The following is a 19,395-nucleotide window of genomic DNA, read 5'->3' as shown; positions in this document are numbered from 1 at the left end:
GGTTACCATTTTTATTTTGTATATAGTAGGGAGAGTTATAACCCCTGTCCAGTGGTGGGATTCAGCCGGTTCGCACCGGTTCGTTGGAACCCGTTACTAACATTTCACAAGTTCTGCAAACCAGTGCAAGCCAGAGATTGGGCCGGTCCATCTGTCACAGGGTTGCAACTTGCCACCCAGCCGGTAATTTACCGGCACAGCTGGTATTTGTGGATTGCCAGCAATTGCCGGTATTTGTATTGCAGTATCTGTGTGCAGTAGACTGTGTGCAGTGGTTGCTAGGATGGCCAGCCGACTGGCATCTAGCAACCAGTGATGTGCAGAGTAGAAGAGGACCCAATATGCACTGCAAAGGAGGATCTTCCTTGTCCTCTGTGCCTGGGTCTGGCTCCACCCACCTCCTCCCTGCATCTTCACAATGCGGCTGCTGCAGAAGGGAAACTGCCTGACAGAAGACCTCAGAGCAGACACAAACTGATGAATTGGTGAGTCTCTCCCTCTCCTCTCTCTCTCCCCGTCCTCTCTCTCTCTCTCCTCCTTCTCTCTCTCTTTCCTCCTTCTCACTCTCTCTCCTCCTTCTCTCTCTCTCTCGCCTCCTCTCTCTCCCCCTCCTCTCTCCTTCTTCTCTCTCTCTCCCTCCCTTCATCCCTCTTTCTTTTCCTCTCTCTCTCTCTCTCTCTCTCTCTCTCTCTCTCTCTCTCTCTCCCTCCCTGCATCCCTCTTTCTTCCCCCTCCTCTCTCTCTCCCTTCTTCCCTATTTCTTTCCCTCTCTCCCTCTCCCTCCCTTCATCCATCTTTCTTTCCCCCCTCTCTCTCCCTCCCTTCATCCCTCTTTCTTTGCCTCTCTCTCTCCCTCCCTTCATCCCTCTTTCTTTCCCTTCATCCCTCTTTCTTTCCCTCTCTATCTCTCTCTCCCTTCATCCCTCTTTCTTTCCCCCTCTCTCTCTCCCTCCCTTCATCCCTCTTTCTTTTCCTCTCTCTCTCTCTCCCTCCCTGCATCCCTCTTTCTTTCTCTCTCTCTCTCTCCCTCCCTGCATTCCTCTTTCTTTCTTTATCTCTCTCTCTCCCTCCCTGCATCCCTCTTTCTTTCTCTCTTTCTTCTGACTGCCTCTTGGGTTGCGAGCACGCGCCGCCGGAGGTGCTCGTTCCCTAACATGTCCGCCGGTCACTCGCGATCTCCAGGTGGAGAGGGAGAAAGGCAGGCGGCTAATGTAAACAAAGCCGGCTGTCATTCTCCCTGATGTAAGAACAGAGATCATACGATCCTGCTATGTAGGATCGTATGTCTCTGTGGTTACATCACTAGCCACACCCCTTTACAGTTAGAAGCACGCCCCTAGGGACACACTTAACCCCTGCATCACCAATAAAGTTACCCCTTCCCTGCCAGTGTCATTTTTACAGTAACAGTGCATATGTATAGCACTGATTACTGTAGTAATGTCACTGGTACCCCCAAAAGTGTCAAACATGTCAGTCAAGGGTCCGATCTGTCCGCCGCAATATCGCAGTCCCGCAAAAAAAATCGCAGATCACCGCCATTACTCATTAAAAAAAAAAACATAAATAAAAATTACAAAAATCTTTCCCTTAGTAAACGCAATAACTTTTGCGCAAACCAATCAAAATACGCTTATTGCGATTTTTTTTTACCAAACATATGTAGCAGAAAACATTGGCCTAAAATGTTAAAAAATTTTGATTTTTACATTTTTTTGGGGGGGAATTGTGAAAATGTGAAAAATATTGTTATTTTTTCAAAATTGTCGCTCTTTTTTTGTTTAAAGCGCAAAAAGTAAAAATCGCACAGGTGATCAAATACCACCAAAAGAAAGCTCTGTTTGTGGAAAAAAAGGATGTTAATTTGGGTACAGTGTCGCACGACTGCGCAATTGTCCGTTAAAATCACGCAGTGCCGAATCGCTAAATAGGGCCTGGTCTTTGGGCAGCCAAATCCTCCAGGTTAAGTGGTTAAAAACCCTTCTATTCAAGTACTGTATGTATTAAAGTTGTAAAGGCTCCTATTTTTTCTTTTTCTCTTAAAAACATGCACAGAGCAGCCCTGAACTGCCCCTTTTGGGATACCCCACCGGCGCTCCTCCTCTTCTGTGTGTGCCACCATAACAAGCTGCTTGCATTGGGGGCGTACGCACGGGCTTGCTCCTGAACCAGGCTGTGCACATGCATAGACATAGACACACACTGCACAGCTCTGCCTTGCCCGCTCACAGGATTTGATTGACAGCAACAGGAGCCATTGGCTTCTGCTGCTGCTTCTGTGTCCTGTAGGGAGAAAGAGAGAAAGAGAACAGCGATATGTCCAATATTTAAGGGCAACACTTCTTGGTACTTATTATCTCTGAACGAGATTACAGTCTTCATCTGCTTTTCTCTACAGAAGCATGTTTCTTTAGACTTCATTCAGCATCTAGTTTCTGGACTGAAATGATGGCTCAGGGATAAAAGTCATGTAAATCATTGTGTCCATGCAGTTCTTAGCTGTGTCAAATATCTGACACAAATCAGCCCCTGTTGAGGTCTTTCCTTTTGTAACTGGCTATAAAGTTAGGATTTGCGGTCTTATCAATGGGAGAGGAGGAGGAGAAAATGCTTCACGCTGCCTTCACAAACTGGTCATGTTATCTCACTTAACTGGAGCTCATGGATTACTTTCTAATGGTAAAAAAAATGGGGATTTTCTGAAAAATGTTACTGTTAGGGCCCATTCGCACTTTTATGTTCTGGTAAATTAAACCACATTGTGTCCCATGCTATGTTAAGGTAGACAATTCATTTGAATGGTCTCACCAAACCATGTGCACGCACGATTCCTGCACCATGTTAGTGAATTGCCATTTGTTGCGTATGTGTAGGGATGCCATGGGGTGTGTAATTGCAATAAAGAGCCCTACCTGTATCTTTTGACATGTAAGGAATTTATTTGTGAAAGTTACTAAAAGGTCCCATTATTTTGGTTCTATCTCTACAGTTTTTATGTTGCATACTGCTTGTCTATAACAGATGGTCTCAAATCATTGTATTCTTCTATGCTTACTTTGTATTGTGTAATGCAACTTTGGATAAATAAAGAAATTACAAAAAAAAATGTCCAATCATTATTTTTATATATCAAAGTGTATTAAAAATAAAAGAAATTTACAGGTAGATATGGTGGCTTGTGAATATGATGCCTTTTTTAAATGAAAAAGTTCTGAAATTAAACGTTTAAATCAATGCATAGATACATCAATGGAATTAGAGACTGAACCAATTCACAATAATGTTTTTATTTTCACATTTTTTTCAAAAAAGCCATAACATAAGCAATACCTTGCTTGCCCATAAGTCTCATGTTCTTTTAAAATATACTATACATATTATATAATAAAATAATACATTTGTGTTAGCTTTTTAAAAAAAATATTTGTTTTTATAATTCAACACACAGTTTAAAGAAGTAATAAACCCCAAAACAAGAACAAAACATATTATATTGCAGTGTACTGATGTAAGACAATGTGGTGGTTGGATTCGTTTTCTTTTTTAGGCTTTTTTTCTTTATATTCACCTGTTGATCCTGACAGCCTATTTTTCAACTTCCTTTAATAGACAAAGCTGGCCAGCATAAGTGGCAATTAGAGGGATGAGACAAACATTTACAGGGGTGCTAACAATGGTCAGATTTTATTCATTTACGTAAAAACCTTTATCCTAAAGGGAAAAAAAAAAGTGTTGCTAGCTGGAGTTTGGTTTTAATTTGTTAGTCGAGTCGATCTAAATCTGCCAGTGCATCTAACACTACCCCATCCCCAGACTGATAAATAGGAGCAATCTTCCAATTGACTATGCCACTAATGTACAGTGAGCTGTAGACAGAGTAATTATTAGCAGGAGTTCCCTGATACTTGAAAGGTATTTCATGCGTTTCTCTGTGTTAAAAAAAGTTGAGAACTTTTGATCTAAAAGAACCCTGGTTGAGAAAGACTGTTCTAAAGCATTAAGATGGCTCATGGTTAACAATTGAATCTGTGAGATAATCTAGTTGTCAATTTATACTCAACTTTGCCAGTCAGCCATATTTACTAAAAGCATAACAAAAGGCAAAACTTTTTTATTTAAAATGTTGGATGGAGTAGAGCGGGATTAGAACCCCTGTCAGTTTTAATTTCTGTCTGTGCCCCCAGTAGGGATATTCACCCTCTCCATTTGCTCTAAAAGCATGTATGATGCTTATCCTTGTTATGTTTGTAATCCTTAAAAATTCAGGCCAGTTCTCCCTGAGGAAGCAGGCTTTGTCCCTGCGAAATATGTCGGGGGCCTTTTGTATAAAATACCCCATCATACCATCTGGGGATGAATCCATCTGTAACTGGCAATACATACTATATTGTCAAAAGTATTGGGATGCCTGCCTTTACATGCATATGAACTTTAATGGCATCCCAGTCTTAGTCCGTAGGGTTCAATATTGAGTTGGCCCACGCTTTGCAGCTATAACAGCTTCAACTCTTCTGGGAAAGCTGTCCACAAGGTTTAGGAATGTGTCTATGGGAATGTTTGGCCATTATTCCAGAAGCGCATTTGTGAGGTCAGGCACTGATATTGGACAAGAAGGCCTGGCTCGCAATCTCTGCTCTAATTCATCCCAAAGGTGTTCTATCAGGCTGAGGTCGGGACTCTATGCAGGCCAGTCAAGTTCCTCCACCCCAAACTCGCTTATCCATGTATGGCACTGTTGCGCAGTCATGTTGGAACAGGAAGGGGCCTTCCCCAAACTGTTCCCACAAAGTTGGGAGCATGAAATTGTCCAAAATGTCTTTCCCTTCACTGGAACTAAGGGAGTGGTTTCATAATTATTATCATTCAGCTGTGGCAGCTGCAGAGCACTAATGAGGAAAGCTGCTGGGCCTACATCCCTTTAGACGTGTTCCTATTGGGAGTATCTCACCAAAAATGAAATTTTTGTTCCAGGGGATGCCTGAAATCTGACTTAGTGCAGGCTTCTGGGAAAATCGGTGAGCCAATCACACAAGCAGGAAATTATGTTTCTGGGGTGTGGTCAATACACATTCTGTGTAGAGAACAACTCCAGGTAGCCATATTGCATTGCATTTTCAGAAAATTACAGCGGGTCCAGATCGAAAAGAAAAGGTAATTTTTAATAACATTTTGTACAAAATGTGCAGCGCTAAACATGAATAACAATACTAATAATGATGAACCTAATATCGTAAATTAGATGAATTGAAACAACAGTGAGAATATATAAAACAAATTTGTAAATTCGCATTCAATTACAATATGATTTGTGCCACAATTGTATATGCTATATTGTTTTTTCTTTATTTGCTATTTTTTTTCCTACCAAAGTGGAGTTACCCTTTAAGCATTTTTTCTGCCATAAAGCCACTGCTCCTAGGGCAGTGAGTTTTTTTTTTTTTTTGCTTCTAAAAGCTCCTGCCAGTTAACGCTGCTAAAAGTCTATGTGTGCATGGACACATAGGCCAAAGTGCCGTGGAGTTTAAAGGCAGGAAAAAAAGCCTGACGCCCCTCAAAGCAGCTGCAAAATCGTTCATTGTCCATGAGGCCTAAGTTCTATAAAAAATCCCACCAGGTTCCATACCCTAAAAAGCTAACTTTACCACTTGCCAACCGCTCACTGTGCTGCTACTGCAGCACAGTGGCTCCCCTGGGTCCAGCGATGTAGACCTACGTCGCTGGACTCCTAGTGGTCTCGGCGGCATGCGTTTAGACACAGCGGGAGTCGGGCCCGGAGGAGGAGAGGCGGTGATCACTGCCTCTCTTCCCCGATCGTCGGGGAAAGCGTGAGGAGATCCGCCCACTTGTGTAAACAAAGCAGGTGGATCTTCTCTGTGACAGACAGGGAGAGATCACAGGATTCAGCATAGCTGAACCTGCAATCTCTGTCTCTGTCACAGAACCCCCTCGCCCCACACACGTCAGTAAGCATGAGGCATACATTTAACCCCTTGATCACCAACAGTGTTAACCCCTTCCCTGCCAGTGTCAATAATACAGTAACAGTGCATATTTTTAGCACTGATTACTGTAGTAATGCACTGGTCCCCTCAAAAGTGTCAAAAATGTCAGTTAGGGGTCCGATCTGTCTGCCGCAAAAAAAAAAAAATCGCAGATCGCCGCCATTACTAGTAAAAAAAAAAAAAAATGACAAATCTTTCCCGTAGTTAGTAAAACCGCGATAACTTTTGCACAAACCAATCAAAATTTGCTTATTGCAATTTTTTTTTACCAAAAATTTGTAGCAGAAAACAAATTGGCCTAAAATGTTAAAAAAGTTTGATTTTTAAATTTCTTTTTTGGGAATGTTATATATCAGAATGTGAAAAAATATTGTTTTTTAAAAAATAAAAAATCGCACAGGTGATCAAATACCACCAAAAGAAAGCCCTATTTGTGGGGAAAAAAAAGGACGTAAATTTCATTTGGGTACAGCGTCGCACGACCGCGCAATTTCCCGTTAAAGTAACGCAGTGCCGAATTGCAAAATATGGCCTGGTCAGGAAGGGGGTAAAATCTTCCGGTCTTAAAGTGGATACAAATACGATCATTGAGAATTTTTTTGTCAAAGACATGTAGCTAAATAGATTTTGGCCTAAATATATGACAAAAATTTAATATATTGGATACTTTTTAACAGTCAAAGTAGAAAATGTAAATTTTTCGCAAATTTTCGCTCTTTTTTTATTAATATCGCAAAAAATAAAAAGCGCAGAGGTAATCAAATACCACCAAAAAAAAGCTCTGTTTGTGGGAAAAAAGGACGTAAATTTTGTTTGGGTACAGCATTGCATGACCGCGCAGTTGTCAGTTAAAGCCGCGCAGTGCCAAGTTGAAAAAAGTGGCCTGGTCATTGAGCAGCAAAATCTTCCAGGGCTAAAGTGGTTAAAACACATACCTTCAATAGGGAACACTGCCCAGACAGCCCAGTGCTGAAATTTGTATATAAGTCCTGGATCGGGCATAATCTGCTGTGCATACTCTATGCGCTTAACCTCATGTAGGTGTCTGCAGTTCTACGCCTGTGATGAGCATGGCCATCTCCTAATGGCAGCACCCTTCGCTTGCACCCACTGCAGAGAACATTAAAGCTAGGGCCATAAACAAGAGCAGTTTGCCTGCATCAAAGGTATCATTTCCATTGCTAGCTGTGATAGCAATTCCATCAACAAACAATTGCTAAAATATATAAAGTATATTATTGCTATGTAAGAACAAATGGCAAAAGAACCCCCTATAGATGGGACTATGTAGACTACCACATATCCAATTGTGTTAAAAAAAAAATGCAAAACAACAATAAGGAAAATTAGAGCTACGTACATGAAATATTAAAATTGAAAAACACGGCTTGCAATGAATGTTGATCACTGGTGTAAATGAAGGCCCCTTGACCCCATCCTCTAGGGAAAGGGAGCCTTGACTGATGGAAGCTTGGCAGCTATGTGGGCATTGTGATAAACGGGGAGTTTAAGTGGATTTGACGGGATTGGCCACTAAGGCACAAGGTGATGGGGTGGAGCCTAAGCTCTAGAAAAGGGGCTACGCAAGGGCACGTCCAACCACTCTGAGGAGTTTCTGACGTCACAAGAGTTGCCCAACCACCCGTTGCAAATTTGTCACAGCTTTGTTGGCAGTTTTACCTGCGATGGATATTCCTTTATGGGTCATGCCCTAAAGTTTAAGTCTGGGATCAGTTTAATGCCTGTCTCGCACTGATGGTGGATATAGGCCTATTAGACTATCTGTGTTTGTTTTGACACTCACGGTATAGACCGTGACTGGCATCGTTATGTGGTAATTTTAATTTAATATTGTTACAGTTGAAAAATTCAATAAAGCTGTGGCCTTGCCCTAATTCCAACTTAAACAAGTCTGTGTGTCTTTTCTGGGGGGGCAAGGTCTTGTGTTCGTAATAACTGGTCAGAATGGGCCTAAGCTTATCAGCAGTCAAGTAACATCGTGGAAATCCTCCAAACACGGTTTGGAGGATTTCCACTGTTACTTTTTTACCTGTGATTAACATTCATTGTAAGCCGTGTTTTTCAATTTTAATATTTCATGTATTTAGCTCTAATTTATCTTATTGTTCATTTTGCATGTTACTGTATATATTTGTAAGCAGACACATGATGTGTCACACTACCCACTATTTGTATTGTATTAATAACAATTTTATTTTTACACAATTGGATGTGTGGTAGCCTACACAATCCCACATATAGGGGGTTCCTTTGCCTTTTGTTCTTACCTCATAGGGACAATGGCAACCCACATCCTGGGTTCCGAATAACTGGGGATTCTTTGTTATTTGCTATGTAATACATATGTACTGAACACTTTCTTAGCAAGAGATGCCATCAGTGCAAATCTGATTCATTCATCTTGTGAATTTCCTACTTTATATTGCAGTACATGAAGTCATTTATGTAATCTGCACACTTAGCAAACATGGCGGTCACTTTTGCTCTCCAAAGCACCATCCAAAAACTCAAATACAAGCACATCCTCTGATTTCACGTCATAATGTTTTGTTGCAGATTTGTGTGACCTCTTGATGAGAAAGCAGCAGTGATAGTTCTTTTTTATCCGCCTTGGTGCCAAATGTTTAGTAGTCTGTTCTCTTGTTTTTAACGCACGGTCATTTTAATATAACATCAGTTTTAATGGCATAATACTGAGTGCTTCTCCAAAGATTTCCTCATACTGCGTCATAACGCTCCTTCATCAACTGTTTCCGACAGATAAGACACACGACCAAAAGACCAACTAATGCAATGGCCAGGATAATCACAGCAATGGTCAATCCTTTAACCTTGCCTGGAAAAATAAACACATTTTTAAATTAAACACCATAAAAAAATGACGATCAACATACAATATATTTATTGCAGGGAAATTTTGCAGCTAATTCAGATCCCTGTACTCAATAATATCCCTTATCCCGAGCAGGCTATTAGCTGTCATCTCAAATATTTTGCTCACAGCACACCCTGTTGGTGAATTTGAGATCACCCATTCATTTCTCAATCGTTTCGATTGACTTTATCTAAAAAGCAGAAAGAATCCATGTAATCAGGGGAGAAGTTTAATTTATAGATTGCTTTCGGCCAACTTTACACACATCAATGTAATATTTGAAATAGAAGACTGATGCTGAGTACACATTGTCATTCCTAATCAGTGCAATTATTAGCTGTGATTATTTTAATAAATAGCGCTGTACATCTCTGCTGTCAGCTCAGCCGGTTGTAACTGCAATCTATACTAAAAACATTCAACCATGCTTGTGGTCATGATCAATGTCAGAGTAGATCTTATAGGTTGTTTAATATAGAATGGCTATGGTTGCCACCTCATCCCTTTAACCACTTAAGCCCCGGAAGATTTTACCCCCTTCCTGACCAGGGGGTTTTAGCGATTTTTTACTGCATGACTTTAACGGATAATTGCGCGGTTGTGCGACGCTGTACCTAAACAAATTTGAGGTCCTTTTTTCCCCACAAACAGAGCTTTCTTTTGGTGGTATTTGATTACCTGTGCGATTTTTTGATCATGTGCTATAAACAAAAAAAGAGCGTAAATTTTGCAAAAATAACAATATTTTTCACATTTTTTTATATGAAATTCCCCCCAAAAAAGTAAAAATCTAAATTTTTTAACATTTTCGGCCAATTTGTTTTATGCTACATATGTTTGGTAAAAAAAAAAATCGCAAAAAGCGTATTTTGATTGGTTTGCACAAAAGCTATCGCGTTTACTAACAAAGGGAAAGATTTTTGTCATTTTTGGTGTTTTTTTTTTAACGAGTAATGGCGGCGATATGTGATTTTTTTTGCGGGACTGCGACATTGCGGCGGACAGATCGGACCCTTGACTGACATTTTTGACACTTTTGGGATTACCAGTGACATTACTGCAGTAATCAGTGCTATACATATGCACTGTTACTGCAAAAATGACACTGGCAGGGAAGGGGTTAACTGTATTGGAGAGGGAGGGGTTAAGTGTTGTCCTAGGGGCGTGTTTCTAACTGTGAATGGACATGGCTAATACTGTAAAAACAGAGATCAACGGTCCTACATAGTAGAACCGTCTGATCTCCATTTTTACACAGGGAGAATGACAGGCGGCTTTGTTTACATTTGCCGCCTGCCTTTCTCCCTTCCCGGGGAACGATCGCGAGTGACCGGCGGGCATCGGGTCCGCCGGTCACACGCACTGACTTGTTAGGGATCGAGCCGGGGCGGGCGCGCGACTCAGCTATTGGCTCACAAGCCAGTGACAGGCTAGTGACGTACCGGTACGTCACTTTGCCTGGCCGGGGTTAACTGCACATTCATTTTATTTGGGTACAGCGTCGCATGACCGTGCAATTGTCAGTTAATTGTCAATTGTCAGTTAAGTAAGAATCGCAAAAAATGGCCTGGTCATTATGGGGGAAATCTTCTGGTCCAATAGTGGTTACATTAAAAGCAGGGAGTTAGTACATCAGTGAGTGGTGGTGGACACAGCAACCTCCCCCCTTCCCCTGTATGGAGAGAGAGAGAGAGTATAAGAGAGAGAGGGATAAAGGGAGGGAGGGAGAGAGAGAGGGAGAAAGAAAGAGGGATGAAGGGAGGAAGAGAGGGAGAGAGAGAGAGAGAATAAAGAAATAGGGATGAAAGGAGAGAGAGAGAGAGAGAGAGAAAGAAAGAAAGATGGATGAAAGGAGAGAGAGAGAGAGAGGGAGAGAGAGAGAGAGAGAGAGAGAGAGGAAGGAGGGATGAAGGGAGGGGGAGAGAGAGAGGGGGACAGAAAGGGGGATGAAGGGAGAGAGAGAGAGAGAGAAAAAAAGAAAGAGGGATGAAGGGAGGAAGAGAGAGAGAGAAAGAAAGAGGCAGAGAGGGAGAGAGAGGGAGAGAGAGAAAAGAGGGATGACGGTAGGAAGAGAGAGGGAGAGAGAGAGAGAGGAGAGAGAAAGAAAGGGGATGAAAGAGAGAGAGATAGAGAAAGAAAGAAAGATGGATGAAAGGAGAGAGAGAGACAGAGAGAGAGAGAGAAGAGAGAGAGAGAGAGAGAGAGAAAGGAGGGATGAAGGGAGGGGGAGAGAGAGAGGGGGAAAGAAAGGAGGGATGAAGGGAGGGTGGGAGAGAGAGAAGAAAGAGGATGAGAGAGAGAGAGAGGGAAAGAAAGAGGGATGAAGGGAGAGAGGGAGAGAGAGAGAAAAAGAAAGAGGGAGAAGGGAGAGGAGAGAGAGAGAAAGAAAGAGGGAGAGGAGAGAGAGAGGAGGGAGAGGGAGAGAGAGAGAGAGAGAGAGAGAGAGAGAGAGAAAGAGGGATGACGGGAGGAAAGAGAGAGAGAGGAGAAAGAGGGATGACGGGAGGAAGAGAGAGAGAGAAAGAAAGAGGGATAAAGGGAGGGAGGGAGAGAGAGAGGGAAAGAAAGAGGGATGAAGGGAGAGAGAGAGAGAGAAAGAAGAGGGATGCAGGGAGGGAGAGAGAGAGAGAAAGGGAAAGAAAGAGGGATGAAGGGAGGGAGAGAGAGAGGGGAAGAAAGAGGGATGAAGGGAGGGAGAGAGAGAGAGGAGGAAGAAAGAGGGATGAAGGGAGGGAGGAGAGATAAAGAAAGAGGAAGAGAGAGAGAGAGAGAGATAGAGATAGAGATAGAGATAGAGAGAGAGAGAGAGAGAGAGAGAGAGAGAGAGAGAGAGAGAGAGAGGAAAATAAGGAGGGATGAAGGGAGAGAGAGAGAGAGAGGGAAAGAAAGAGGGATGAAGGGAGAGAGAGAGATGGAGAGAGAGGGAAGAAAGAGGGGAGAAGGGAGGAGAGAGAGAGAAAGAAAGAGGGATGATGGGAGGGAGAGAGAGAGGGAAAGAAAGAGGGATGAAGGGAGGGAAAGAGAGAGAGAGGGGGGGAGAAAGAGGGATGAAGGAGGGAGAGAGAGAGAGAGGGGGAAAGAGAGAGAGGGGAAGAGAGAAGGGAGGGAGAGAGAGGGAAAGAAAGAGGGATGAAGGGAGGGAGAGAGAGAGAGAGAGAGGAGGGGAGAGAGAGAGTGAGGAGGGGGAGAGAGAAGAGGAGAGAGAGAGAGAGGAAGGAGGAGAGAGCGAGAGAGGAGGGGGGAGAGAGAGTGAGAAGGAGGAGAGAGAGAGAGGAGGGAGAGAGCAAGAGGAGAGAGAGAGAGAGAGAGAGAAGAGAGAGAGAGAGAGAGAGAGGAAAATAAGAGGGATGAAGGGAGGGAGAGAGAGAGAGAGGGAAAGAAAGAGGGATGAAGGGAGAGAGAGAGATGGGAGAGAGGGAAAGAAAGAGGGATGAAGGGAGGGAGAGAGAGAGGGAAAGAAAGGGGATGAAGGGAGGGAGAGAGAGAGGGAAAGAAAGAGGGATGAAGGGAGGGAGAGAGAGAGAGCGGAAAGAAAGAGGGATGAAGGAGGGAAAGAGAGAGAGAGGGGGAGAAAGAGGGATGAAGGGAGGGAGAGAGAGAGAGAGGGGGGAAGAGAGAGAGAGGGGGAAAGAAAGAGGGATGAAGGGAGGGAGAGGGAGGGAAGAAAGAGGGAGAGAGGAGGAGAGAGAGAAAGAGGGAGAGAGAGAGAGAGAGAGGAGAGGGGGAGAGAGCAAGAGGAGAGAGAGAGAGAGAAGAGAGAGAGAGCGAGAGAGGAGGGGGAGAGAGAGAGAGAAGGAGGAGAGAGAGAGAGAGAGAGAGAAGGAGAGAGCAAGAGGAGAGAAGAGAGAGAGAGAGAGAGAGAGAGAGAGAGAGAGAGAGAGAGAGAGAGGAAAAAGAAGGAGGGATGAAGGGAGGAGAGAGAGAGAGAGGGAAAGAAAGAGGGATGAAGGGAGAGAGAGAGAGAGAGAGAAGAGAGAAGAGAGAGAGAGGAGAGAAGGGAGGGAGAGAGGAAAAGAAAGAGGGATGAAGGAGGGAGAGAGAGAGAGAGGGAAAGAAAGAGGGATGAAGGGAGGGAGAGAGAGAGAGGGGAGGAGAAGAGGGATGAAGGGAGGGAGAGAGAGAGAGGAGAGAGAGAGGAAGGAGAGAGGGAGAGAGAGAGGGAAAGAAAGAGGGATGAAGGAGGGGAGAGAGAGAGAGAAAGAGGAGAGAGAGAGAGAGAGAGAGGAGGGGGAGAGAGCAAGAGGAGAGAGAGAGAGAGAAGGAGGAGAGCGAGAGAGGAGGGGGGAGAGAGAGTGAGAGGAGGAGAGAGAGAGAGAGGAGGGGAGAGAGCAAGAGGAGAGAGAGAGAGAGAGAGAGAGAGAGGGAAGGTAGAGAGAGAGAGAGAGAGAGAGCGAGAGAGGAGGGGGGAGAGAGAGTGAGAAGGAGGAGAAGAGAGAGAAGGAGCGAGAGAGAGAAGGAGGGAGAGGAGAGAAGGAGGAGAAGAGAGAGAGAAGAGGAGAGAGAGAGAGGACGGGGAGAGAGAGGAGAGGGAGAGACTCACCAAATCATCAGTTGTGTCTGCTCTGAGGCAGTTTCCCTTCTGCAGCAGCCGCATTGTGAAGATGCAGGGAGGAGGTGGGTGGAGCCAGACCCAGGCACGGAGGACAAGGAAGATCCTCCTTTGCAGTGCATGTTGGGTCCTCTTCTACTCTGCATGTCACTGGTTGCTAGATGCCAGTCGGCTGGCCATCCTAGCAACCACTGCACACAGTCTACTGCACACAGATACTGCAATACAAATACCAGCAATTGCTGGCAATCCACAAATACCAGCTGTGCCGGTAAATTACCGCCTGGGCGGCAAGTTGCAACCCTGTGACAGATGGACCGGCCCGATCTCTGGCTTGCACCGGTTTGCAGAACTTGTGAAATGTTAGTAACAGGTTCCAACGAACCGGTGCGAACCGGTGCGAACCGGCTGAATCCCACCACTGGACAGGGGTTATAACCCTCCCTACTATATCCAAAATAAAAAAAAATGGTAACCAACCTGTATTACTTAACTGTAATGAAGAAAATTGAGGTTTGCCAATCTTCCTATGCTGTTAGCCAAGATCATACAACTAGGTGAACAAACCTACACTTCATTTGAGTTGTAAGGCAGCTCACATACACTTATTTTATCTGTGCATTAAAGCCCAACTTTGGACAACTATCCCCCCCCCCCCCCACACACACACACACACTGCAAGGCTTAAATGCTAGGGAGGTGCAAAATCCCTTCCGTGCCTCCCTGCTCCAACAGGCTCTGGTGCTCCCCTCTTCTCCCGAAAGTTGTGGCCTGTGGGCTAATAACCATGTATTGTACATGGTGGGGGTGAGTGCACAACTGTGGACAGGAGCATCTTACAGAGGGGGCTGTGGCTGACTGGTAGCATGAAATGAGAAGCCAACTGGAGCAGGGAGTCAGATAAGTAATAAATCCTCTTCCAAAACACCCTAAATTTAATGAGCATTTAACCCTTGCATTCTGGGGGGGGGGGGGGTGATTGAGTTTAGTTTTAAAGTGTTTGCCTTTATTATTTTTGGTTTCAATTGTATTACAGTCCTATGTTTTTTTTATGAAATCATACATTTTTGTAAAAAAAAAAAAGTGAAATGTGAGTGTGGAAGGCATTTCATTTGGATACTTTTTTTGTCCTAATAAATTATGTCAAAGTCAAATTCTAATGTATTTTTAGACACCTTAATTGCTGAGTACTGTTAATGTTTAAAAAGATATAGCTCTACTTCCTTCTCCGACTTCCTCCCTTTCTTCTTGCAAGTTTATATAGCTCACTACCTAAGTCTTAAACAGATTATTATAATTCTATGCAATAAACAAATGTAACCTATAATGATTAATATAGGCATGTCTTTTAAACCGGAAAAAGATGTGAAAGATAAAAAAACCCTCTAATTTTAGGCAAAAATGCATGTAATAGTTAATATTAGTGAGGAATTCTGTTTATAGAATCAATATAACAGCCAAATGATAGGGTACAGAAAATAGAAACTGACAATTAAATTTTTTTTTAACTTTATGGGCTTATACACACGGGTGCTTTCCTATCTACAGTGTAAAGCTGCATATTTTGGTGCCTGGGAACCCCTGATACAGTTTACAGCCATCTAAACACATGAATTTGTGTAGGCAGCAGCAATCAGGTATGTGCTGCTACGGCGCATTTATGTGGACATAAGATCCAGAACGCAGACTGTCTGCAATCACTTATTTAAACAAGTAGCGGTTCATACCTGCATACTGTCACCTACATCCATTTAGGTCTATGGGCCGCTGTATCCAGCACCAGGGGGCATCAAAATAGGCAGCATGTTTATGCTGTAAGGAATGTGCCCCTGTGCATGTGCCTTAGTTGGAAAGAAGTTCTCTATATACAGTAGCTAGTGTTCTAGGACAGTCCCATCTGCTAAAAGGGATAGGGGAAGCTTGTTGTAATGTTTTCTGCATTGATATGGGGCTCAAAGATTTATAAGGTAAGATGGTCAGTCAACCCATGTGCATAGTCCCTGCTATGAGATGTGATATACTTATAGGTTTGGGTTGCTTTACAATGCAGAAAAGGTGTCCGCTGACACCTACCTGGCATCCGATCCGACAAGATTTGCTGAAAACAGACGGATGGCGATATGTTTGCCATCCATTCAGCGGGTAGGATCGGATGGGATCAGATGAAAACAGACAAGACCTGTCATCCACCTTCCACTGGGTTCAACCAGTCCGTCCAAACAGATCTGCCCCATGTGAAAGGGGCCCAAGTCAAAAAGCAAGCATAAATGATCTATTATTTTGATTAAAGAAGAACACTAGGCATGTAGTTATATATGTTTATTGTTCTACATGCCAAAAGGTTTGTAAATCTGCACAGCCAGTAATGTGATTGCCACACTGCACTGTCTGTTAATGAAACACTTATTTCAAATGTCAGCAATGCAGCTTCCTATGTTACCTCTTTACCTCCTCATCTGATCACTGTACCATCAGTCAGTATCATCACTCCTATTCAATGACCCAGCTGACCTAAAACATTAATACTAAGTCAAAATGTAGCTGACAAGGAGAGGTGTGTGTATATCACAAGAATTGCTGGCCAAAATGATGCCAAAACTATGACTTTTTTGGTAGGTTAGGCTTGGTCCACATTTTTGCAGTTTGCGATTGGTGAGTTCTACAGTGCATTTTGCTGTGTGTTTTTGCACACATGATTTTACTGCATTGTGTTTTGCATGCTTTTATTTTTTTTGCAAACTTGGCCAACTTGTTGTTGGGCAGATTAAAAAATGCAGATCAAGGCAAAAATGCACTACATGCTTTTGTGCAGCCTCTCCATTGAAGTCTATGGAACCAAAAAGCAATGTTTTGTGCTTAAAAAAGTCAATGATCCTTTCCAAAAACACAGCGGCTGAAAAAAGCATAGATGTGAACATGTTCCATAGGAAACCATGTTCAATTGACTGTAGTGGGTTTCTGCAAAAATCACCAAAAAATGCATTGGTCGTGACCCAGGTCTAAAACATATATGTATTTAAAGTAGAACTTCAGCCAAAAAAATTGCCTTCAGTCTGATGGCTAGTATTATTCAAGCCACTTCTTCTGAGCCTATGTTGTCCTGGACCCTCCACTCTGTGACTGGGCAGAGGAAAGAGGCAGCACAGTGATTTATCTTCCTATTAGTATTCTTCTTGTAAGCACATGAGCTGATTGGCTTATTGTGCTGCTTCTTCTATTCACACTCAAGCAATGCTGTACAGGGACTGTAAAAGGCTGATACCAGGTCAAATTTGTGTACATACGCTGCTAGCATTTAAAAAAGAATGTATATATTAATGATTCATTTGTGTCTTATGGATACCTAGATTTGAAACGTGTATTTAACTATTTGCTTAGTGTTCCACATTAAAATAGAATTCCAGTCTAACGCAACTAGTCTTAAAAATGTTTCCTCCCACCTCCTGCTACCTCTGCTGACTGACCTGTGTAAAAAAAGATGTGTATACATACCTTTTTTTAGTGTGTTCTGGTCATGAAATCCACAGCTTTGGCTTCCCTGTGTGAGCCAGCAGCAGCTGCAGGGGAGAGGATGGAGCACTGACAACGGATGGAACATACCTACGAGCAACGTCACAGCTCCTAGAATTCTCAGCCATTGTTGAGCTTATCCCCCTTCCCTTGCAGCCGGCGCTCACTGACACAGGAGATCACGTGAACAGACTGGAGAGGACTAAAAATAGGCAAGTATACAGAACTTTTTTTTTTTTTTTTTACATGTGATAGGCAGTATAGGTAGCAGGAGGAGGAAGGGGACATTTTTAGGACCAGTTGGTGTTAGGCTGGAATTCTACTTTAGGTTGGTCATAGTATGTACAGTATATGTTTGCCAAAAAAGTTTATTTCATGAAAATTTTAAAATGTGAAGGAAAACATAATGTCTAATGGTATAGTAAAGGGTTCAATCCTTTCAGTATAACATTTGACACCTTGGTTATATAAAGATATAAAGATATAAGATGTAACCATACCTGAGAGATTATTCCCATCTTCAAATCCACATTCTTTTCTCCAGTCTTGCACAAAGATTGAGGATGTTAGGTCAGTAAAACGCTTCAAACTACAAGACTGGGAACATTCTGGTAAAGCAATTGGGTACGGCTCAACTGAAGAATCATTCCTATAGTACATCTCAATATAGGTCCTATTATTTGAATATATAATAGTTAATATTTTTTTTTTATCACATAATGCAAAATTCCATGTATAATTTTTGACATGTAGATCAATAAACAGTAAATATGTGATAATTAAAATATTGTTTTAGGTAGTGTATGTTAGTGTTAAAAGAGATCAAAAGTCACAATGTACACTTTTATTTTATAACAGCAGCATTGTAATAGCCATACAAATGATACTTACAGTATTATTGACAAGCTTACTTGAAAAATCTCCTTTCACGTTGTGAGTGCTGCCTGTCTGCTGGCCATCTCTATCCACAACTTTCTGGATTCCCTGCATGCTTTGCAGCTTCTCCTCACCTACTTACTTTCATTTCTAAAGACTACATATCCCATAAAACCTCACTGCCTGTAAGCAATGATTCCTGCACCGATTCCACCTCTTGAAACTCCTCCTCTCGGTACCTCTGTAATTCAGAAGGCAGGCTCTGTGGAATGCGTGACACAGCAGTGCCTACTCACAGGGCACAGTAAAAAGTGTGTCATAAAATTCAAGCCTTTGTGGAAGGAAAGAAAATCAAATTATCTATAGGCTGCTTAACTTTTCTCATAGCCTACAAAATAGGAATTCGGTCTGTTTTCAAAGGTGGACTCAGCCTCCTAACTGCTTTGTCTCCAAAACAGGAATTAAAAAGAAATATTCCAAAAAGGAAACAGACAGCAAACAAGGCTTTTAACCATTCTCTGCTTGATCTAAAACCAAAAATAAAAGTTCGAACTAGAAATAAAATTTAGTGGAAGTTGAACTATCATAGACAATGACTTAAACAACTTCAGTGATTTTACTTAGAGGATGAATTGTTCCAAAGTGCCTGTAGTTACAGAGGTCAGTGAGAGACTTATTTTAAAACTCATATACTCTTTCCTAAGAATGTGTGAATACCTAAATGTCCATAGCCTTAGCACAAGTTTAGTATGAACCAATGACAACCTAACCATAGGTTATCCTTTAATTTAAGGTAAACATTTTGCAGCCAATATACTCCCTGATCTGACATATTTTGGTTTGAATCAGGAGATGATCCAATATCTACAAGGCAGCTTAAAGCAGGCCCAAATAGGAATTTTTCATGAATGTGATCCAGGAGGTTAGAAACCCCTGCCAGATTATTGTTTTCGTTTGTGCTGCCATTGTCTGCACCCAGGTCATTCTGCCTACTCCTATGCCCTAAACGTAATTGTTCATGCTAGGGCACTCCTGTTTAGGGGGACAAATAGCCCAGAAGACATTCCGAGACAGTTGGATTGTGCCTGCTGGTCTGACTACTCACTAATATATGTGGCCAGTGGTCTAGGTCGAGGACTGAAAAACACAGAAGAGGGGGCGCATGCGTGAAGCCATCCAGGCAAGTCATGCTTGTGTGAGGCTTCCCATCTACCGGGACTAAACAGCCATAAAGTGCCAGTAGCCTTTATATGTATATATATGTATATGTATGCAGCAGTTGGCTACACGCTTTGAAAATATTTTATGAAACGAAACGCGTCAGCCACATCATATTGGCCTGTTTTGAATCCATTATGCTGTTTACTTGTGGATGTCTGTAAGTACATGTCCTTTTTTAATAAAACGTATCAAAGCAGTTTTACACTATGTACTTCTGTTTGGCTTGCTTACATGGTCATTGAATGCGGAGTTTATCATTCTACATCCATCTATATCTGTGAGGCCTTCTGCCTATTCCCTATGAACAGCTACTTAGAGGAATCCATGTTTTTACCTGCTAT

At 42.6% G+C, this 19,395-nt stretch overlaps 1 protein-coding gene across 1 annotated transcript in view; it reads right to left on the bottom strand.

The window, feature by feature from the left end:
- Window positions 1-8,724: 8,724 nt before the first annotated feature.
- LOC309556067 (prostatic acid phosphatase-like) overlaps window positions 8,725-19,395 on the bottom strand; it is a 163,292-nt gene continuing 152,621 nt past the window's right edge. The window contains exons 10-11 of the mRNA XM_082258379.1: window positions 17,458-17,630; window positions 8,725-8,859 (exon numbers count right to left, since the gene is read on the bottom strand). Of these exons, the coding sequence (XP_082114505.1) occupies window positions 8,741-8,859; window positions 17,458-17,630 (292 nt within the window). The 3' untranslated portion in view covers window positions 8,725-8,740. The remainder of the gene's footprint in view (window positions 8,860-17,457; window positions 17,631-19,395) is intronic.

This window comes from Pelophylax lessonae, assembly GCF_965119305.1.
Source record: "Pelophylax lessonae genome assembly, chromosome: 5".
Taxonomy (NCBI): Eukaryota; Metazoa; Chordata; class Amphibia; order Anura; family Ranidae; genus Pelophylax; species Pelophylax lessonae.
The sequence above is the reverse complement of the archived record's forward strand: the minus strand, read 5'-3'. Positions and strand labels throughout refer to the sequence as shown.